The 17,403-nt window shown below is 39.4% G+C and overlaps 2 protein-coding genes across 5 annotated transcripts; one reads left to right on the top strand and one right to left on the bottom strand.

The window, feature by feature from the left end:
• Positions 1-48: 48 nt before the first annotated feature.
• Positions 49-15,971, top strand: psmc4 (proteasome 26S subunit, ATPase 4). Of its 4 annotated transcripts, none has more exons than XM_034288960.1 (10): positions 49-87; positions 10,446-10,544; positions 10,749-10,935; positions 11,786-11,932; positions 12,077-12,280; positions 12,562-12,729; positions 13,457-13,533; positions 13,756-13,924; positions 14,545-14,600; positions 15,527-15,971. In XM_034288960.1, exons 1-10 carry the CDS (start codon positions 64-66, stop codon positions 15,638-15,640), a joined length of 1,245 nt encoding a protein of 414 aa, XP_034144851.1. In that variant the 5' UTR covers positions 49-63; the 3' UTR covers positions 15,641-15,971. The 4 variants fall into 4 exon arrangements, with proteins under 4 accessions (XP_034144851.1, XP_010903654.1, XP_034144852.1 ...); XM_010905352.3 differs by lacking the exon at positions 49-87 and adding an exon at positions 9,510-9,594; XM_034288961.1 differs by lacking the exon at positions 49-87 and adding an exon at positions 9,617-9,642.
• LOC105031109 lies at positions 4,461-6,414 on the bottom strand. Its single transcript, XM_010905355.4, has 4 exons — positions 6,287-6,414; positions 5,688-6,047; positions 5,342-5,599; positions 4,461-5,157 (listed from the first exon to the last, which is right to left on the bottom strand). The coding sequence occupies exons 1-4, from the start codon at positions 6,324-6,326 to the stop codon at positions 5,057-5,059; spliced, it is 759 nt and encodes a 252-aa protein (XP_010903657.1). The 5' UTR covers positions 6,327-6,414; the 3' UTR covers positions 4,461-5,056.
• Positions 15,972-17,403: the final 1,432 nt, after the last annotated feature.

The following is a 17,403-nucleotide window of genomic DNA, read 5'->3' as shown; positions in this document are numbered from 1 at the left end:
CCCTGGGACGGGTAGCGCTGAGAGAGTTTGGGAAAGGGCGCTACTGGTGTGTGGAGAGGAGTGATGAATTACAGCTGTGGGATTGAGGTATGTGAATAATGTTGTTATGGCAACGAGGATTTTATCCCAAGAAAACGTGTTTCCAAAGAGTTCTTTGAAAAGAAATCCAAACACATATCTCTCAATATTGCCCCCGTGTTTCATTGGATATTGGAGTAATACAAAATAAATGGTCCGGAATATTATGTTTGCTTATGGTACATTAGTTCCATCTGGGCTCTGTCTGTATGTAGATCAGACCAGTTTACCAACTTGTTCTGTTGTACAGATCGTACCTTAGATGGCGAAACGTCATTACAATTCTGCCCTCTACCGCTCAGCTCAGGTACTGAAGCACAAAAATGGCAGCTAAATTTGGGAACCGAATTGCATTGGCGAATTGGTAAATTCTTCAAAACAAATTATGCATTAGCATTTGTTCAGGATAGACAAAAACCTTGCTGGCTTCAAGATTTGGTTAATACGTTATATAGTACTCCTAAAATAAAACTGTTTACTGTTATATTGCGACTATTTCTGATGGATTTGCATACTTCACAACCCCTTGCGCAGTAAAGGAGGATGGGTTTCCACGATTCTCTAGTCTTCTCACTTTATTTTCACATATATTGATAGTTATTGTATCAGTGTCATTCACGAATGAAAGAAAAACAAACTTTGTTGTGCCATGAAATGAAATAGCTTTGGCAGTGTAAAGTTCATCTTCAGTCTCTAGCAATTGCTCAATTATGACTATTCCTAGTAATAAGTAGATACTAGTAAGCCTATTACTGGCTAATACGCTGTTAAAACGGCCAGTGGCAAAAGCCATACAGTTCATAGATACTATTTGTGGTGGAAGTAAACTTATTAAGAAATGTTAGTCAGTTTAACACAATACTTAATGGTGTCTAGTTAAATATTCAAACTTTGCATGATGTTAATGGTTGACAAAATGATCTAATGTCGAGATGCAATTTTATGATGAGGTAGTATGTGCCGTTGCAACCTGGTCTCAGAAGGATTACGCAGACTATTTTAAGAACATTTTAGCCAGGGGATATCGTAAGATGTATTACGTTCAGTAAAATAACGTTAGAGATGGAATGGAGAAAAAAAATAAGAAAACCTTGTTTTTAACCAGCAACCTTCCACATCCCAGATAGGTGCACTACCCACTGCTCCAGTGAGGAACCTGTAAACTAGCAACAGTGAGTGGTGTTGTCACAACATAAATACACTCACCTAAAGGATTATTAGGAACACCTGTTCAATTTCTCATGAATGCAATTATCTAATCAACCAATCACATGGCAGTTGCTTCAATGCATTTAGGGGTGTGGTCCTGGTCAAGACAATCTCCTGAACTCCAAACTGAATGTCAGAATGGGAAAGAAAGGTGATTTAAGCAGTTTTGAGCATGGCATGGTTGTTGGTGCCAGACGGGCCGGTCTGAGTATTTCACAATCTGCTCAGTTACTGGGATTTTTACGCACAACCATTTCTAGGGTTTACAAAGAATGGTGTGAAAAGGGAAAAACATCCAGTATGCGGCAGTCCTGTGGGCGAAAATGCCTTGTTGATGCTAGAGGTCAGAGGAGAATGGGCTGACTGATTCAAGCTGATAGAAGAGCAACTTTGACTGAAATAACCACTTGTTACAAGCGAGGTATGCAGCAAAGCATTTGTGAAGCCACAACACGCATAACCTTGAGGCGGATGGGCTACAACAGAAGAAGACCCCATCGGGTATCACTCATCTCCACTACAAATAGGAAAAAGAGGCTACAATTTGCACAAGCTCAACAAAATTGGACAGTTGAAGACTGGAAAAATGTTGCCTGGTCTGATGAGTCTCGATTTCTGTTGAGACATTCAGATGGTAGAGTCAGAATTTGAGAACATGGATCCATCATGCCTTGTTACCCCTGTGCAGGCTGGTGGTGGTGGTGTAATGGTGTGGGGGATGTTTTCTTGGCACACTTTAGGCCCCTTAGTGCCAATTGGGCATTGTTTAAATGCCACGGCCTACCTGAGCATTGTTTCTGACCATGTCCATCCCTTTATGACCACCATGTACCCCTCCTCTGATGGCTACTTCCAGCAGGATAATGCACCATGTCACAAAGCTCGAATCATTTCAAATTGGTTTCTTGAACATGACAATGAGTTCACTGTACTGAAATGGCCCCCACAGTCACCAGATCTCAACCCAATAGAGCATCTTTGGGATGTGGTGGAACGGGAGCTTCGTGCCCTGGATGTGCATCCCACAAATCTCCATCAACTGCAAGATTCTATCCTATCAATATGGTCCAACATTTCTAAAGAATGCTTTCAGCACCTTGTTGAATCAATGCCACGTAGAATTAAGGCAGTTCTGAAGCTGAAAGGGGGTCAAACACAGTATTAGTATGGTGTTCCTAATAATCCTTTAGGTGAGTGTATATATAATATAATATAACAGGGCATCAACCCTGTTTACCAGTTGTTGGTTTGGATGTTATAATGTAGGGAACTAGTTTCAATAGGTTTACAATGCACAACACTACACACATATTGGCTTGTGGCGTTGTGGTAAAAGATACAGCCTGTCATATGAGAGACACTGGTTTGAATCTAGCGAGAGCAACAACATGCATTCCTTCTAATCATGGGCTGGCCGACCTAGGCTTGCCTGGTTCCGTTTCTTTTTTCTCCTGACTATCGTGATATCCCATTCATAATGCAGGCCCTGCTTTATCGCAGGGCGAAGATGGAGATACATGCACATCGCATGCCGTTCTGGCTCTTACCAGCAAGTCAACGCTAAAATCCTTACGTGCCAGAAGGAATGCACTCTCCGACCTTCCACCTGAATTGAGCTCACAGGTGCCCAAGTTTCCACAAGGAAAAGCTAGAGTGCGACCCAGCAAGGCAATCATATTCTAATACTAAAATTCTCATATTTCACAGATTTGTCATTTTTGCATGAGGATTACACTTCTAAAAGTATTACCCTAACATTGAGCTGGTTAATCTACATGGTGTGAGGATAGAATTTTGCTTTACAGATTCATTAATAATTTTCTTTGAGAATTTAAAACACATTGCGAATGATTAGAAATCAATAAACACACATTTATTGAAACAGAATCCTGTAAAACAAGGTCTATTGGTAATGTAACAAAAAAAAGTAAAAGTTTTGTGCTGGGTTTTAAGGGAACTAAGCGCTCGTTCCTAGTACTCAGCTTTGTGTTATCCCAGTAGTACTACAGCAAGTCACAGATGTTACTCCAAAATCTCCTTAATACATTGGCAGCTGCACCGTCTCTCGACTGGCTGGTTGTTTACTTAGTATTTGGATTGGTGCTTGTGTCCTTAGGCCTCGTAGCTAGGCCATGTTTTCAAAGCAAGGAGGGTCAACTAAACTCTCCATCTGTATGGGTACCTTTGAAGAAACATGTTAGCCTGATTGAACCTTCCGGAACATACTGTTTTTATCACTGTTGCCTGTTAGTGGGAATATTTGTCACTAAGCAAACATGACCACCAGAGGGGCTAGATCCCATACCTGTATGATGGAGATGAACACTAATTCTTACAAGTACCACAGACAACAGTAAAAATGCTTTTGATGGAAGAAATCTTTAGAGGAACTAGTTGAATTAAAAACAACAATGTTGTACTAGTACAATAAAAAAAAACATGATTTAGAAATACAGGTGCATCTCAAAACATCATGGAACAGTTCTTTTTTTGGCACAGATTCCAAGGTGCTTGAAGTCCAGTGTTAAGTTTCCACAATCAGTGATGATTTGGGTCCAGAGGCAATGCAGCCATCTACCAGGACATTTTAGAGCACTCCATGCTTCCATCTGCAGACAAGCTTTATGGAGGTGTTGATTTCCTTTTCCAGCAGACTTGGCACCTGCCCACAGTGCCAAAACAACTGGTAACTGGTTTGCCCATGCCTATGGTATTACTATGCTTGATTGGCCAGCCAACTCGCCTGACCTGAACCCCCTTCATTCTTTCTCTTTATTGCATAAGAACATTTGCATATTATCTGATATGAGTTAGGGTTGTAGTCAAAATGGTCATGCTTGTTTTTAAAACTATTGTTAACTTAAACTGTTAAAACAAAGTGTTTTGTATCAAGACATCCTGTATTCATTCACACCAAACAAAAACAAGTGCTATAGCACTTACTATCTCAAATATATTATTTTTGTACTTGTATGTTAATTTTTTTCATTTTATTTCAGTTATTATTTCACTATACTGTAAAACTATAGTATTTTTTGTAAACTCTACTTTATTTAATTGTTGTTTTGTGTTTAATTAAAAATAGACTTTGAAGAATCACTTCTCAATGTCAATGTCAACTTTATTTATAAAGCACATTTAAAACAACTGTAGTTGACCAAAGTGCTGTACAGGGCAAAATCAAAATATACAAAATATATGAAATTATTTATATTTCATATACACCAGAAACACTTCTGGTGTTTCCTTATTTTAAGCACATTCTGTTTCCTTGTGTTTTAAGCACACTCTGTCTATTATTACACACAGGTTTTCTAATCAAATGCAAACATTTCAGCTTAGGTGCATTCCTCAATGTTTCATTACACAATCATGGTTCTTTGTAGTTTATTTTGCAGTGTCGCCATGTGTGCAGAACATACAAGATAATAATATAGAATTGTAAATACTGTACTGTAGATTTTTTTGAATTACTAAAAAAAAGAGTGAGTGGAAAAATTGAGGCCCAGACTAATGTTAATATAAGTAATGTTAATATAAAAAAAAATATAATAAAACATCCATTCCTGAAGTCAGCGTGTTTCAGGATAATGTGCTGCCACTTTCATCAAGTAGAATGGGCTCATAGTATTAGCTGGAACGGAATTAATTGTATTTTCATGAGTTGATTCCATTTCTACGCACTCCATTTCAGCCGTTATTACAGGCCGTCCTCCCGTGTGTTTTGGTAAACTAAAGCCAGCTGAGTCATCAGTCTGGCTCTCTCCTGTCAGACTTTTTTAAGCACTGCTATGAGCAGAGCCAGGAATACAGTGATGGGGACTAGGAGGATAGCCACGAACAGAAACACTGGTTCAGGAAGCTCCTTCTCTGCTCCAGAAACACAACGAAGAGGAAAAGTCAGGGGGTCGCGTGTATTACAGAGTGAGAGCTACACTATGTATAGTATTCTTCTGTACAACATTCAGTGTGCTTCAGCATGTTACAGTGTTAATATAGTATTGTAGACACTTTGAGCAGTGGGTGGTCTGAGCATGTAATTAGAAGGTGTTACCTGATGTCTCCACTGGTTGTTTGAAGGTCTGATTCAGTAGAACGGTGGAGCTCAGGTTGAGCTGACACTCATAGTCCTTGTTCTTCTCCAGTGGGAGGCTTATAGACAACGGCGTGATGAGTTGAAAAGGACCAGTGGCGCTTCGGACAAGGGACGCTTTAGATCCCTTGTGCCGGACGGACAACACAAACCGTGGGTCCCAGGATACATTCACAGCACACAGAAGTGTGTTATTCACTGGATGAAAACTTAACGAATCTGGAATATACATACAGGCAGACAGAAAGTAAAAAATGGGACAAAAGTGAGAAATTGAAAAACTGAAAAATAAAAATGGTCCCATTACCATATATCAGCAGCTTGGTGCCATTCCCTTTCGTCCTGGCACTATGTCCACCGGCCCTATAAGAAAGCTTACACTCGTACTTCCCTTCGCTGTCCTCCCACTGGACATTCTTAAGTAGGAGAGATCTGTTTCGTGAGTTGAGGTCACTGTCCAGAACCTCCACACGATCCTTGTAATGTAACCCTGATGTTGGCCAGAGCCTAGTCATATTGCTCTGAAACATATTGTGCCAGTAAATTATTGGATTCTTTTCCACCTGCTGGACTGGGGTGTGTATGAACTCACAGGGGAAGGTGGCATTCTGAGACAATTTATATACAATCTCTGCAGGTCTCTGGATAGCAATCTGGGCCCAAGTTCCTGAGAAATTAATATTATATGTTTAGCCTCCTACAGACCTGTCACTCAAATGAACAATTACTAAGGTATTAATAGATATTATTTTGTACTTCTGACAGACTGTTTATTCTAAATACACAGTCTGAACTTCCTGATGAAGGAGTCCTAGAAAGTAACTAGACATATTTCAAACATTACTGCAAATTGCCATAATATTTTAAATTCAATAACAATCATACGATGAGGTTGAAAAGACTCACCTGCAACAATAAGGAAAACAATATTGATAATGTTCTGCATAATCCTTTTTTTGATTTAAGGATAGCAAAGACTGTCAACTTTCAACAGCATGTTGTTTTCTAGTTAGCTGGAACTGAAGTGAGAAAAACACGTAGCAGTATAACTTCCTGTATCGGTTAGTAAATGTACAGATCTTTATAGGAAACACCTACCTGTTAGTGCAAATAAGTTAACTGATATTTTCACTGTAATTATGCAATGTGTAACTTTGTGACATTAAACAGATATCAGACAATAAATCAAGTATATCCAAAATGAACATGAATTTGCACACTGGATGCCACTTTATGATACATAACAGAATTGAAAAAAAATGAATTGAAATCAAATAATTACTATGAGGTGAAGGTATATATTTTCAGGTATTATTTCAGGGAATATGTGTAAATAGGGTGGATTATGTATAAAATATGTTGTCATTTCTAAAGTTGATAACCTAGACTTTTACCTCATAGTAACTGTTTAGTATCAAATCCAAAGGTTGGGAGTATAGAACAAAAAGATTAACATTATGCTTATTGTCTCAATATTACAGTTTCTCAATTGCTAAAACACAATTTCTGAAACCTTGCACCATTTTCTGAAAACATTAAACAAAACCTCATCCTCAAGCACTATTTACAAAACCTCTGACTCCTCTCGTAAAATGAAACCTTCGCCTCAAAACTGTTTTACCTGTGTTCAAAATCAAACACTGCTCTCAAATCATAAACAAAGTGATCAAAAGGATATACACTATCAAGCAGTCAGAAAACAATACACCAAAAAATAGAAAATAAATTGTTCTAAACATAGTTCTAAATCAGTATTGACCGAAGCTTGTAAGCAATCGAGAAAAACTGTAAGCATACCGGGCTTCAAATACATTTTATGAAGGACATTATACTGTATAAGTCTGGAGTTGAGAGTTGAAAAATACCCTTTCTGACTAAAGTCCTTCATCCTACATCCATCTCTCTCCAGAAGGACCAACATTTTTTTTAAAAGAAGGACCAAATTTTTTTTTAAAGAACTCTATATGAACATGAATGCTCTAACATTAAAAGGTAATTTCAAGTTTGTCATTGCTTTTGAAATCAGAAATTACAAAAATGTAGTTCACCGAACTATCTTCACTATGCAGAATCCTAATATGTGTGTTGGAGATATGCCAGTGACTCATTGCAGATGGAAATTGTGACTGTCATACTGCAGGATGTCTCATTTGTTATGATATAGAACTTAATGCCCAATGAAATGCTCTGATTGGAAGACCTAATGGTGGAAATCAAGTAACCGCAATGAACAAGGCAACTGCAAATATATTCTAACACAAATGACGCAGTGAGTGTTTTGACAGAAGTGGTGGGAAGTTTGACTCTTTCCATTCACTCAGATGTTTTGTGTGCCAAGTAGAGTGAGCAGGATGTGCAGTTTTTCTTTCAGGTGATTGGACTAAAGCAGAAGATCCTGTTCCCCTCCAAGTAAAATAGTACAGGTATAAAGTATAACAATAAAACTGTCCTATATGTGTTCCTACATGCTATCTTTCAGGAACTCAATCACAGGCTCAAAGAAGTGCATGTTAAAACACATCATGACTAAAAAAGTGTGGTCTTGAGACATATTGTTGCATGAACTAGTCAGACAGAACATAAAGCTCATTAATCCATTCATGCACTGAAAATAAATGGTAATGCCATTTTATTAAAACAAATAAGTCCACGCTTATCTTCAATAATTAGTGTTTTTTGCTGAAATAACTTCATATAGCCTTTTCTTGTAACTGACAATCAGTCTCTAACACTGACTGGGAATTTTTGCCTTCTCTTCTTTATGATACTGATTCAACAGTGTTGTGTTTTGATGAGTTGTACAGATGCGCAGATTAATGACTAACCTTATAATCTGCTGATACCAGTCAATGATGCCCCAAAGACAAGTACCAGATCCCCCTCTCCTACATTACTAAGGAACAATGGACAGATTACCTTCTTGGTTTAAGCACAGGAACATGGTCAGAGTACCTAGTGATGCTCTGATATTTATACAGACATGTGTCTCACAATCAAAGAAAATAGTTACATACCAGGCAATAGAAAAGCAGACATTTCTGAAATGCACCTTAGTTCAGAATTTACATAACACCACCCAGGCTCACAGGATGCAAAGCAGCCCCAAACCATAATGCTACTGCCTCCATGCTTTACAGTTGGTATGTGTTTTGTTTTTTTTGGACAAAATGTCATCTGGCATTGCAGCCAAACAACTCTACTTTTGACTCAACTGTCCAGAGCACATTGTTTTAGACTTTTTCTTTTCTGATCTCCTGACCATGTTGGTCCTGTTTCTACAGTGGCTCTCTGACAGTTGACTCATGCACCTCTACACTGCCTGTGTCAAGAGTGGCCTTTATATCACTTGAAGCCTTTAGATATGATGAGGTTCTTAAAGACCTCTATGAGAATCTTTCAGCATAAGGAAATTACATTTCTGTTTTTTTTTTTATTGTTAAATAGTGACATTTATTTTTGGTGTGATTTCTTTAATTGGGTTACCTTTCAAAACAGGTGGTTGGAATTTAGCTCAAATAATATTGTGTCCAAAAACTGAGAGACTTAGACAAACAGGATCCACTGCCCCTGCAGAGTTGACACATTGTCAGTACATCTGGATATAGGACCATTACTTACAGAAATCCAGTGACTCCAAACAAAGACAACCGTGACTACACACAAAATGAGTTATGTAGTTAGACTGATTTAAAATTGCGAGATGAAAAAAAATTATTCATATTTCGCTTCTTCAGTACATGTTCCGATGTACTTGAGTGTGTTGTTTAGTACTCATTCTGGCCAGTTTTGTGTGTAACATAACTCACTGACTGAGAAATCACTCAAATATGTTACAAACACAAGGGTCCCCCAGGGTGAAATGACATTCTAAATACATTACATGACCTGGTTAAAAAAATGAATGAATACCATTTACTCCTGAAATTATAATTTCTCTACCTTTTCAATGAAATATTTAAACATGATGTGCAGACAGAACTGTATGGGACTGAACCCAAATTTGCAATCACATCGATCACAAAACCCTAAAAATGTTTTTACAAATGAGAAATCATTAGCCTACTTAACAGTACCGTGAGGACTGCATTTTTGCACAAAAACTACATTACCCTTGAAATATTCACAATTATTTAGATGTTCACGTAGAACGTAGTACGTCACATGAAAGGGAATTCAACATGGAGGATATTGGAGTAACTGTTGAAAAAATTCAGGTATGATTCATTCTGACCGTGTCAATTTTAACGTTGTTTGACCGTTGTGTATGTATATACTAGACTTTGAAATATATAGACAATTTAGTACGTACTGTCTTTAATCTATTGCGTTCTTTAAATATATTTAATACATTTTGGATTCCCAAGTAAACCAGTCAATTCATTCACTCTAAATGCTCTGTCATGCAAGCTAACTTGCTAGTTAGCATTGGTAAGAAAGCAACCTAACGTTAGCTAGCTAACATGCAAACTGGCTTTTTTGGAAAAGCAATTTTAACTAGCTATTAAGGTTTGTTTGTTGATACATGGATACGTAACTAATTAACGGTAGTTTCTTTAGCTAATTATTAATGTTAATGCACAATTATTGTTAGCACTAATGATATGTATGGGGAACCAGATAAGCAGTACTAGTACAATACTTTAGTGGTGTCTAGAAGGTACACAAGCTAATGGTAGCTAATGTTACTTAGCTACAACTGGATTGAAAACGTTACTAGCTAGTAGTGACAAAAGATGATAGCTAATGTCACTATCCTGACAATGTACTTAACGCGTTAACTAATTGGACGTAGTTGTCATTTACGGCCTTACTGGAATTATTTTTGCTCGAAGTAAACGCGTCGCTGTACATTAAGATAATCAAACTGGAACAAACAGTCATTAACTGATCTCCAAATCTCCCTCATGTCATGTTTTATTTATTTTAATAATAATAAATAATAATAATATTATCCATCTAGTCACTCAGGGAGCTAAGTACGGAAAGGTTTGAACGTAGCTAGCAACCTACTGATGGTAAATATCGGACAATGGCTCACAACTTTATTGTTCTCATGTCTACATAGGACGAGGTGCCTGCAATGTTGAGCTCACGACCCCAGACAGGGCTTTCTTTCCTGGCCCCAGAACCAGAGGATCTTGAAGATCTTTACAGCAGATACAAGGTATGTACTGAGAACATCTTCTGTGTGTCTGTTATCGATTAAGTGATTAGTTCAGTTGTGACACAACATAAAACATACTCCGCATTTTCATTTCACTCGACAGAATGACTCAAAAAGAGCCAGGTCAGTAATATGTCTTCAATTGCAAGTGAAGCTGTTAACTGTTATATAACCCCTTCATGACCCCTCTCCCAACACTTGTAGAAACTGCAGCAGGAGCTGGAGTTTTTGGAGGTGCAGGAGGAGTATATCAAAGATGAACAGAAGAACTTAAAGAAGGAGTTCCTCCACGCCCAGGAGGAGGTGAAAAGGATACAGAGTATCCCACTAGTCATTGGGCAGTTCCTGGAAGCTGTGGATCAGAACACAGCCATTGTTGGGTCCACCACAGGTAATGTGTTTGCACTCATGCTTTTTGAGTTGTTGCTCCTGACCATTCCCTCTCCTCTTATATGCTGCCATATTTTGCACTGGAACACCTAGGGATACACTGATGAGAACTATTGGGCAAAGTTCATTTCACACAGTCAACTAATGTTGATACTGATGTTTTGTCATTTCTGTACCTATTTACCCTGGCATAAATTAAAATGTTGTTCCTGAAGATGCTGCTAATATCAACAAATATGAACTCAATCATGAAATAATTTAAATAATGCATTCTATATAATTTAATAAAATACACAACAAAGTGTAATCAATGGAAAATGTATAAATTATATTACATACACATTCTCCCCTTCTGAATTGTACAATATACATTGCCTGAATATAAATGTAGCAAAAAGGTATTACACATCAATAAAACTGCAACTGATATATAACAATAAAACAGTAGGACACATGATTTGAGTAAAAAACCAAACATTTTATTATTAAAATGAGTGGACCATATTGAACGCCGATTCAGACATAAGGACAATCAGTCTGAAATAAACCACATTTAAAGCAACTGCAGGCCGATATATAATGAAACGCTAGTAGCACTAGTGCCTAATGTTACTTTATGTATGTATTGGTTTAGTGAATGCTGCTTTCTTTGTTTAAATGTCTTTTTAATTTTGTAAACAAATTCTCTGTCTTAATGTGCTTAGTGAATAAAGGTTTCTTAGGATTAATGAATGTCCCCAAATCTCCTTGTGTGATCTCCCACTCTTTCCCTGTACCACCTTTTTCCCTCTACCTCTTCTGTCCTCATTTTTTTGGTCTCTGTCCTTCTCTCTGTCTTCCCCTTGACTCAGGCTCTAACTACTATGTGCGTATCCTGAGCACCATCGACAGAGAGCTGCTAAAGCCCAATGCGTCGGTGGCCCTGCACAAGCACAGCAATGCCCTAGTGGATGTGCTGCCCCCAGAGGCTGACAGCAGCATCATGATGCTCACATCAGGTACACACACACTGCTTTACATTAGTATTATGGGATAGAGAGCACCAGAGGTATAGATTCCACTTAATGAAAACCTTTTCACTTGTAGTGCAGCCCTTCTCCCATTTCTCTTGTGTTTTCTTCATTTCCCTGTATCTCTTGTAGACCAAAAGCCAGATGTGATGTATGCGGACATTGGAGGGATGGATATCCAAAAGCAGGAAGTGAGGGAAGCAGTGGAGCTGCCACTCACACACTTTGAGCTCTACAAACAGATTGGTATTGACCCACCTAGGGGGGTTCTGATGTATGGTCCCCCTGGCTGTGGAAAGACCATGCTGGCCAAAGCTGTGGCTCATCATACTACAGGTATACCATTCACCATGTTAACCATTATCTAATGGATGCACGCAAGCTAACATGATGAGGCTATAGCTATATATTTTTACTGTCTCACTTACTAATTAGTCTTACATAGCCATACCTCAAAATTCTCCAAGAGGTATGGATAATTTTGTATTGGCAAATGTTTTGAAAAGACCGTTGACATTTTAAATAATAGATGTATTTATTGGATGTATAAAAATTCAACATAGTGTGGTCATGCTACCATGTCAATATTCTGAGATTTTGGTCCCTCTCTTTCTCAGCGGCATTCATCCGCGTGGTAGGCTCGGAGTTTGTGCAGAAGTATCTGGGTGAGGGTCCTCGCATGGTACGTGATGTCTTCCGGCTGGCCAAGGAGAACGCCCCCGCCATCATCTTCATTGATGAAATCGATGCTATCGCTACCAAGCGTTTTGATGCACAGACTGGAGGTAGGAGACTATATGGACTGGTAAATAATTGCTAGCATTGCATGTGGTTTCAGACAAAACCTGATAAAGACCAGCAAAACCGGGCCGATTTACATTCCTGTCTCAACCTGTGATCTCGTCATATCAACACGTGCTCACATACATCAATCAGACATCAAATCAACTAAGCACGAATATGTTTGGTCGGGGCTCCCGAGGTGCTGTGAAAACATTGCTGTGGTTTATCCTTGGCCAGATTGAGTCATAAGTACCCAACACTGTAATGGTCCCTCGCCTGTCAGCTTATCTAGAGCAATGGGGGAGAACTAGCCTTCACTAGTACCACCGAGTGATTTGTCTCACCTGTGACTTTCCGGGTGAACAACAAGCGCAGTTGTTAAAAACATGAATAAAACACATTTTGATTTAACTCCAAGCCGCAACAGATCTCCAGCAGATTAACATTTCTAACATGCTTGTTTTAATCCCTTTGTTTTAATCTCTCAGTACTTTATTAACCAAAATCAAAAGACAGTGACTGGTAAATGGTATCAAAAGTGATCAGAACATTCACTGTCAAGTCTGAAAGCCTGAGGAGGAACGAGGATATCATATCAGTCCACAATATCATGTCCACAATAGAGACTTGGCTTGATTATGTCCGTGTCTTGATGTTTTCTTTGGAGTATTTGAATGACACCTTGATGGCAGTGGTTTTACATTACATTCTTCTTCCTTTCTGAAACAGCCGACAGAGAGGTGCAGAGGATTCTGCTGGAGCTTCTTAACCAAATGGATGGCTTTGACCAGACTGTCAATGTCAAGGTGAGCTAACTGGGAGAGCAATATAGTCCATCACCCAGGCTGATGGTGAATTGTAGTGCCGTTATTGCAGCCAACCTGTGTGGCTGCATATTGAGAATGTCACAAATGTAAGTCTCACTTTACAATATAGCGATTCACTAATACATTTTTATAGCTTTCAGCTACGGCTTTTTCATGCGACCTCCTGCCTCTATCTGACCCAGGTGTTTCTTCCCTCGTCAGGTGATCATGGCCACCAACAGGGCAGACACACTGGACCCAGCCCTCTTGCGTCCGGGCCGCCTGGACAGGAAGATTGAGTTTCCCCTCCCCGACCGTCGGCAGAAACGCCTGGTCTTCTCCACCATCACCAGCAAGATGAACCTGTCTGAGGAGGTGGACCTGGAGGACTGTATCCTTGTGTCCTCTGGGGTTGGATCCAGACTGACTTCAGCAGGCATTCCTGTCTTTCATTAGAAATAAGTGGAGGAGCATGTCTTCTTCTGTCTGGTTTATTCACTGGGATTTATGTTTCCATCAAATATTTACCGTCTTGAATGACACTCTGATCTGGAACAAATCTCATGTCAATCAAGGCGTGATGGTGAACGTTAAAGCACTTTGCTATATGTTGATGCGTTTATTAAGAAATAAACATGTTGTGGTGTCATTTTAAAAAAAAAGAAGAGATTTTTGGCGGATGCATTAATTCAGAGCGAATACCGCAGCGAGTGACACTGGTGAGTCCGCACTGGTGAGTCCGCACTGGTGAGTCCGCACTGGTGAGTCCGCACTGGTGAGTCCGCACTGGTGAGTCCGCACTGGTGAGTCCGCACTGGTGAGTCCGCACTGGTGAGTCCGCACTGGTGAGTCCGCACTGGTGAGTCCGCACTGGTGAGTCCGCACTGGTGAGTCCGCACTGGTGAGTCCGCACTGGTGCACAAACACACATCCATGGCATTGCAAGCTGCATGTCCTACAAACTGAGTTTAGCTGTGAAATGAGTGTATGTTGTCCTTAACCGTACTACAGATGTTGCTAGACCAGACAAGATCTCAGGAGCCGACATCAACTCTATCTGCCAGGAGGTAAGTGTCCCCTGGGCTTTTGGGAAATTATCATTTCCATACTCAATATGAATGACCAGCTACAGATGTTTGAACCCATGTTGTCTATGTTTGGTAACCGCTACCTCGTAGAGGTATGTAATACGCAGCTCAAAATCCTAACTTGACTGAGTCTCTCCCACAATCGTCTCTCTGGTAGTGGATCTTGCCAATGTAGCGGTACACCCCTGTAAGATGTGGCACGGGGGGTTGTCACAGGACAATATTCTGGTCTTGATGATTCTGGATACCACGTCTTCTCCCTAAAACATATTGGTGTGATTGGATTAACATCACTAGAATGAGCATTTGCCTCTGTTTGCCTTATTTGCGCATTTAGTACTGCCATTTGTACTGCATTTGCCTTCATTGCACAACTATACATTTCACTTGTAATATACATATACTTAATATTTGTACATTTTCTGCCATCTTCTATTTGCTCTTCTGGTTAGATGGTATGTTAGATGTACTTGTTCAATGACAAGGAAGTTTAATCTAATCTAATAAGAAGCTTTATTAACTTTGTCACACTGTCGCACCCACTATACTGTAGACAGTTTAATTATGTAGCCAATGCATTTAGAAAGGAATAACATTGCTTGTGAATGTCAGAGCTGTAATGGTCAAGGCTCCTGCCTTAGAGCCTACATTCTGAGGGATGCACGAGGCCATTGAACTGCCTTGCCTGTTCTCTAGCAGGCCCTTATTAGCTATTGCTTATCACTATTCACACAACTTGTCATTCAAACACTACAAGAGCATTGTTTAAAAAAACATTCCAGGGACGACAACACTGCTATCCGTACCCCTCAGATTGCAACTCTGACCGGCTGAAATGTAACTAGCGTAAGTTACTTATTGTTTTTGTGCTTATAATTCTCTGCATCACTCTCTTTCTCTCTCAGGCTGGAATGCTGGCTGTCCGTGAGAATAGGTACATCGTCTTGGCCAAGGACTTTGAGAAGGCCTACAAAACTGTTATTAAGAAGGACGAGCAGGAGCATGAATTCTACAAGTAGAATGTACCCACCCCCTCCCTAAGAAAAGAAAATACATTCATATTAAAATGTGTGGCTCTGTCAACTACAATGTTCATTTGTGGTTTCCAAGCCCCTGACTAACATTGACCTTTGGATTTTTTTCTTAAGGCCTATTGTCAAATCATGGGCTGTGATTCCAACCTTAAACACACATGCACACATGGTGAAGATGTGTTTTTTAATGGGCTCTCTGCAGGTTCTTATGTTTTACTTGACCGTAGCTATTATTACAGCAGAGTTTGTATCTGTACTGTACTCACTGATAAAACAGTAGTCTAAAAATAAAAACATTTTCCACAAACATGAAAAAGTTTGTAGTCTTATTTTTTCCCCCTCATATGTATTGGCTTCTGAACAAATGACAGAACAAGACCCACACTAGCTACCATCCAGGTTTATCTGCAGTGGTAGCCATACATCTGATAGATAAACTGACTGTTGGTGGGGGTTCCTCTACTCTCGCTTGAGTCTCCGTTCCTAGTAAGTCGAGACAGACAGGCACCACTGATTCGAGGTCCTCCATAAGAGGGGACGTGGCATTTTCTCTTTTTCCCTCTTTCCCTCTCTCTGTCCACGTCTGCCCAGGAGTTGAAGCACTTCAGCTTCAGGTTGTAGTTCAGCCTTAGACCACAAGGGGGAAAATGACTAACTGAACATCTCATGAGGGAGAGAGAGAGTAATAAAGGATGATAGTGGTTTACAAAACAAAAGACCCCTTATAGAACATATGTTGGAATTATACCCACTTATGTGCCAATGGGAATTTCTTTGGCAGGTGGTCAGTGACCGGGTCGAAGTAGTTAGTATAGAGGGGCATGGTTGCAAACTCCGGATGCCAAAGATTGCCGAAGATTGGTCCAAGGTCATGGTTTGATACTATGTTTTGACCAGGGCAGAGACATTGCCACAGTGCTGATACCATGGCATCCAGGGTGGGCTGGATCTTCCAGGGGTGGAACAAAGGTAGGTGGTGAGGTGGCAGGGACATTCTGAAGAACACTTGGGAAAACCAGATGGAAATGTATCTGAGATATGATCACTAAATATGCCAGCATTTAAGTGACTTGTGGGTTACATCATTTTACAACTTGATGCTAGAAAATTGTTGGAAAAAGGGTCTTGTCATTAAAACCATTCAAATTAGGATAATCATGGTAACTGAGGTATGATAGTGATTTTACTTATATAATGTGCATACAAACCATGTACTACGCATCCATCCCAAAATGGTAAGTTGAAAAAAGATATTAGTTTTTTTGGCAAAACACGTGAGCATAATAAAACACCTAAAATCATCTCCATATTTCATGTTGCTTTAACTATGGTGATTACAAAATGGAACATACACAAAGCCTTATCCCTTATTTTGGCTTTTTAGCAAGTGGTGGCCAAGATTAGCAGATGTTTGTAGTGGCTTGTCTTCTGACCGATTTAGGACTTTCTGGGTGAGAAAACGCCTAACATCAAGTATCAGAATATTAAAGTATCAAATATCTGCGTTATTAAAGGGATCACTGAAAAGTAATTGATACAGCATTCATTAATGTTAGATATTGGAAGTAGAAAAAAAACAAGTAATTACCTTCACGATGTTTGGCAAAATGCCAGTACTTTGTGTTTGACAGCTGTCTGTTTATACTTGATTTTTAACTGGGATAATGATTCTAGAACACAACATCCAGAAAACGTAGCTCGGGTTTCAGTTGGGTATCCAATCGTACATATGATTAAATAAACCTAAA

This window comes from Esox lucius, chromosome 20, assembly GCF_011004845.1.
Source record: "Esox lucius isolate fEsoLuc1 chromosome 20, fEsoLuc1.pri, whole genome shotgun sequence".
Lineage (NCBI taxonomy): Eukaryota > Metazoa > Chordata > Actinopteri > Esociformes > Esocidae > Esox > Esox lucius.
Note: the sequence above shows the minus strand (reverse complement) of the source record. Positions and strands in the feature narration are given on the sequence as shown.

Coding starts and splice junctions, on each gene's coding strand:
- LOC105031109 (XM_010905355.4), bottom strand. CDS start 6,326: ATGCAGAACATTATCAATATTGTTTTCCTTATTGTTGCAG. Junction 6,048..6,286: donor TGTTTTCCTTATTGTTGCAG/GTGAGTCTTTTC, acceptor TTAATTTCTCAG/GAACTTGGGCCCAGATTGCT. Junction 5,158..5,341: donor ACAACCAGTGGAGACATCAG/GTAACACCTTCT, acceptor TTTCTGGAGCAG/AGAAGGAGCTTCCTGAACCA.
- psmc4 (XM_010905352.3), top strand. CDS start 9,559: ATGGAGGATATTGGAGTAACTGTTGAAAAAATTCAG. Junction 10,545..10,748: donor ATCTTTACAGCAGATACAAG/GTATGTACTGAG, acceptor CAACACTTGTAG/AAACTGCAGCAGGAGCTGGA. Junction 13,534..13,755: donor ACCAGACTGTCAATGTCAAG/GTGAGCTAACTG, acceptor TTCCCTCGTCAG/GTGATCATGGCCACCAACAG.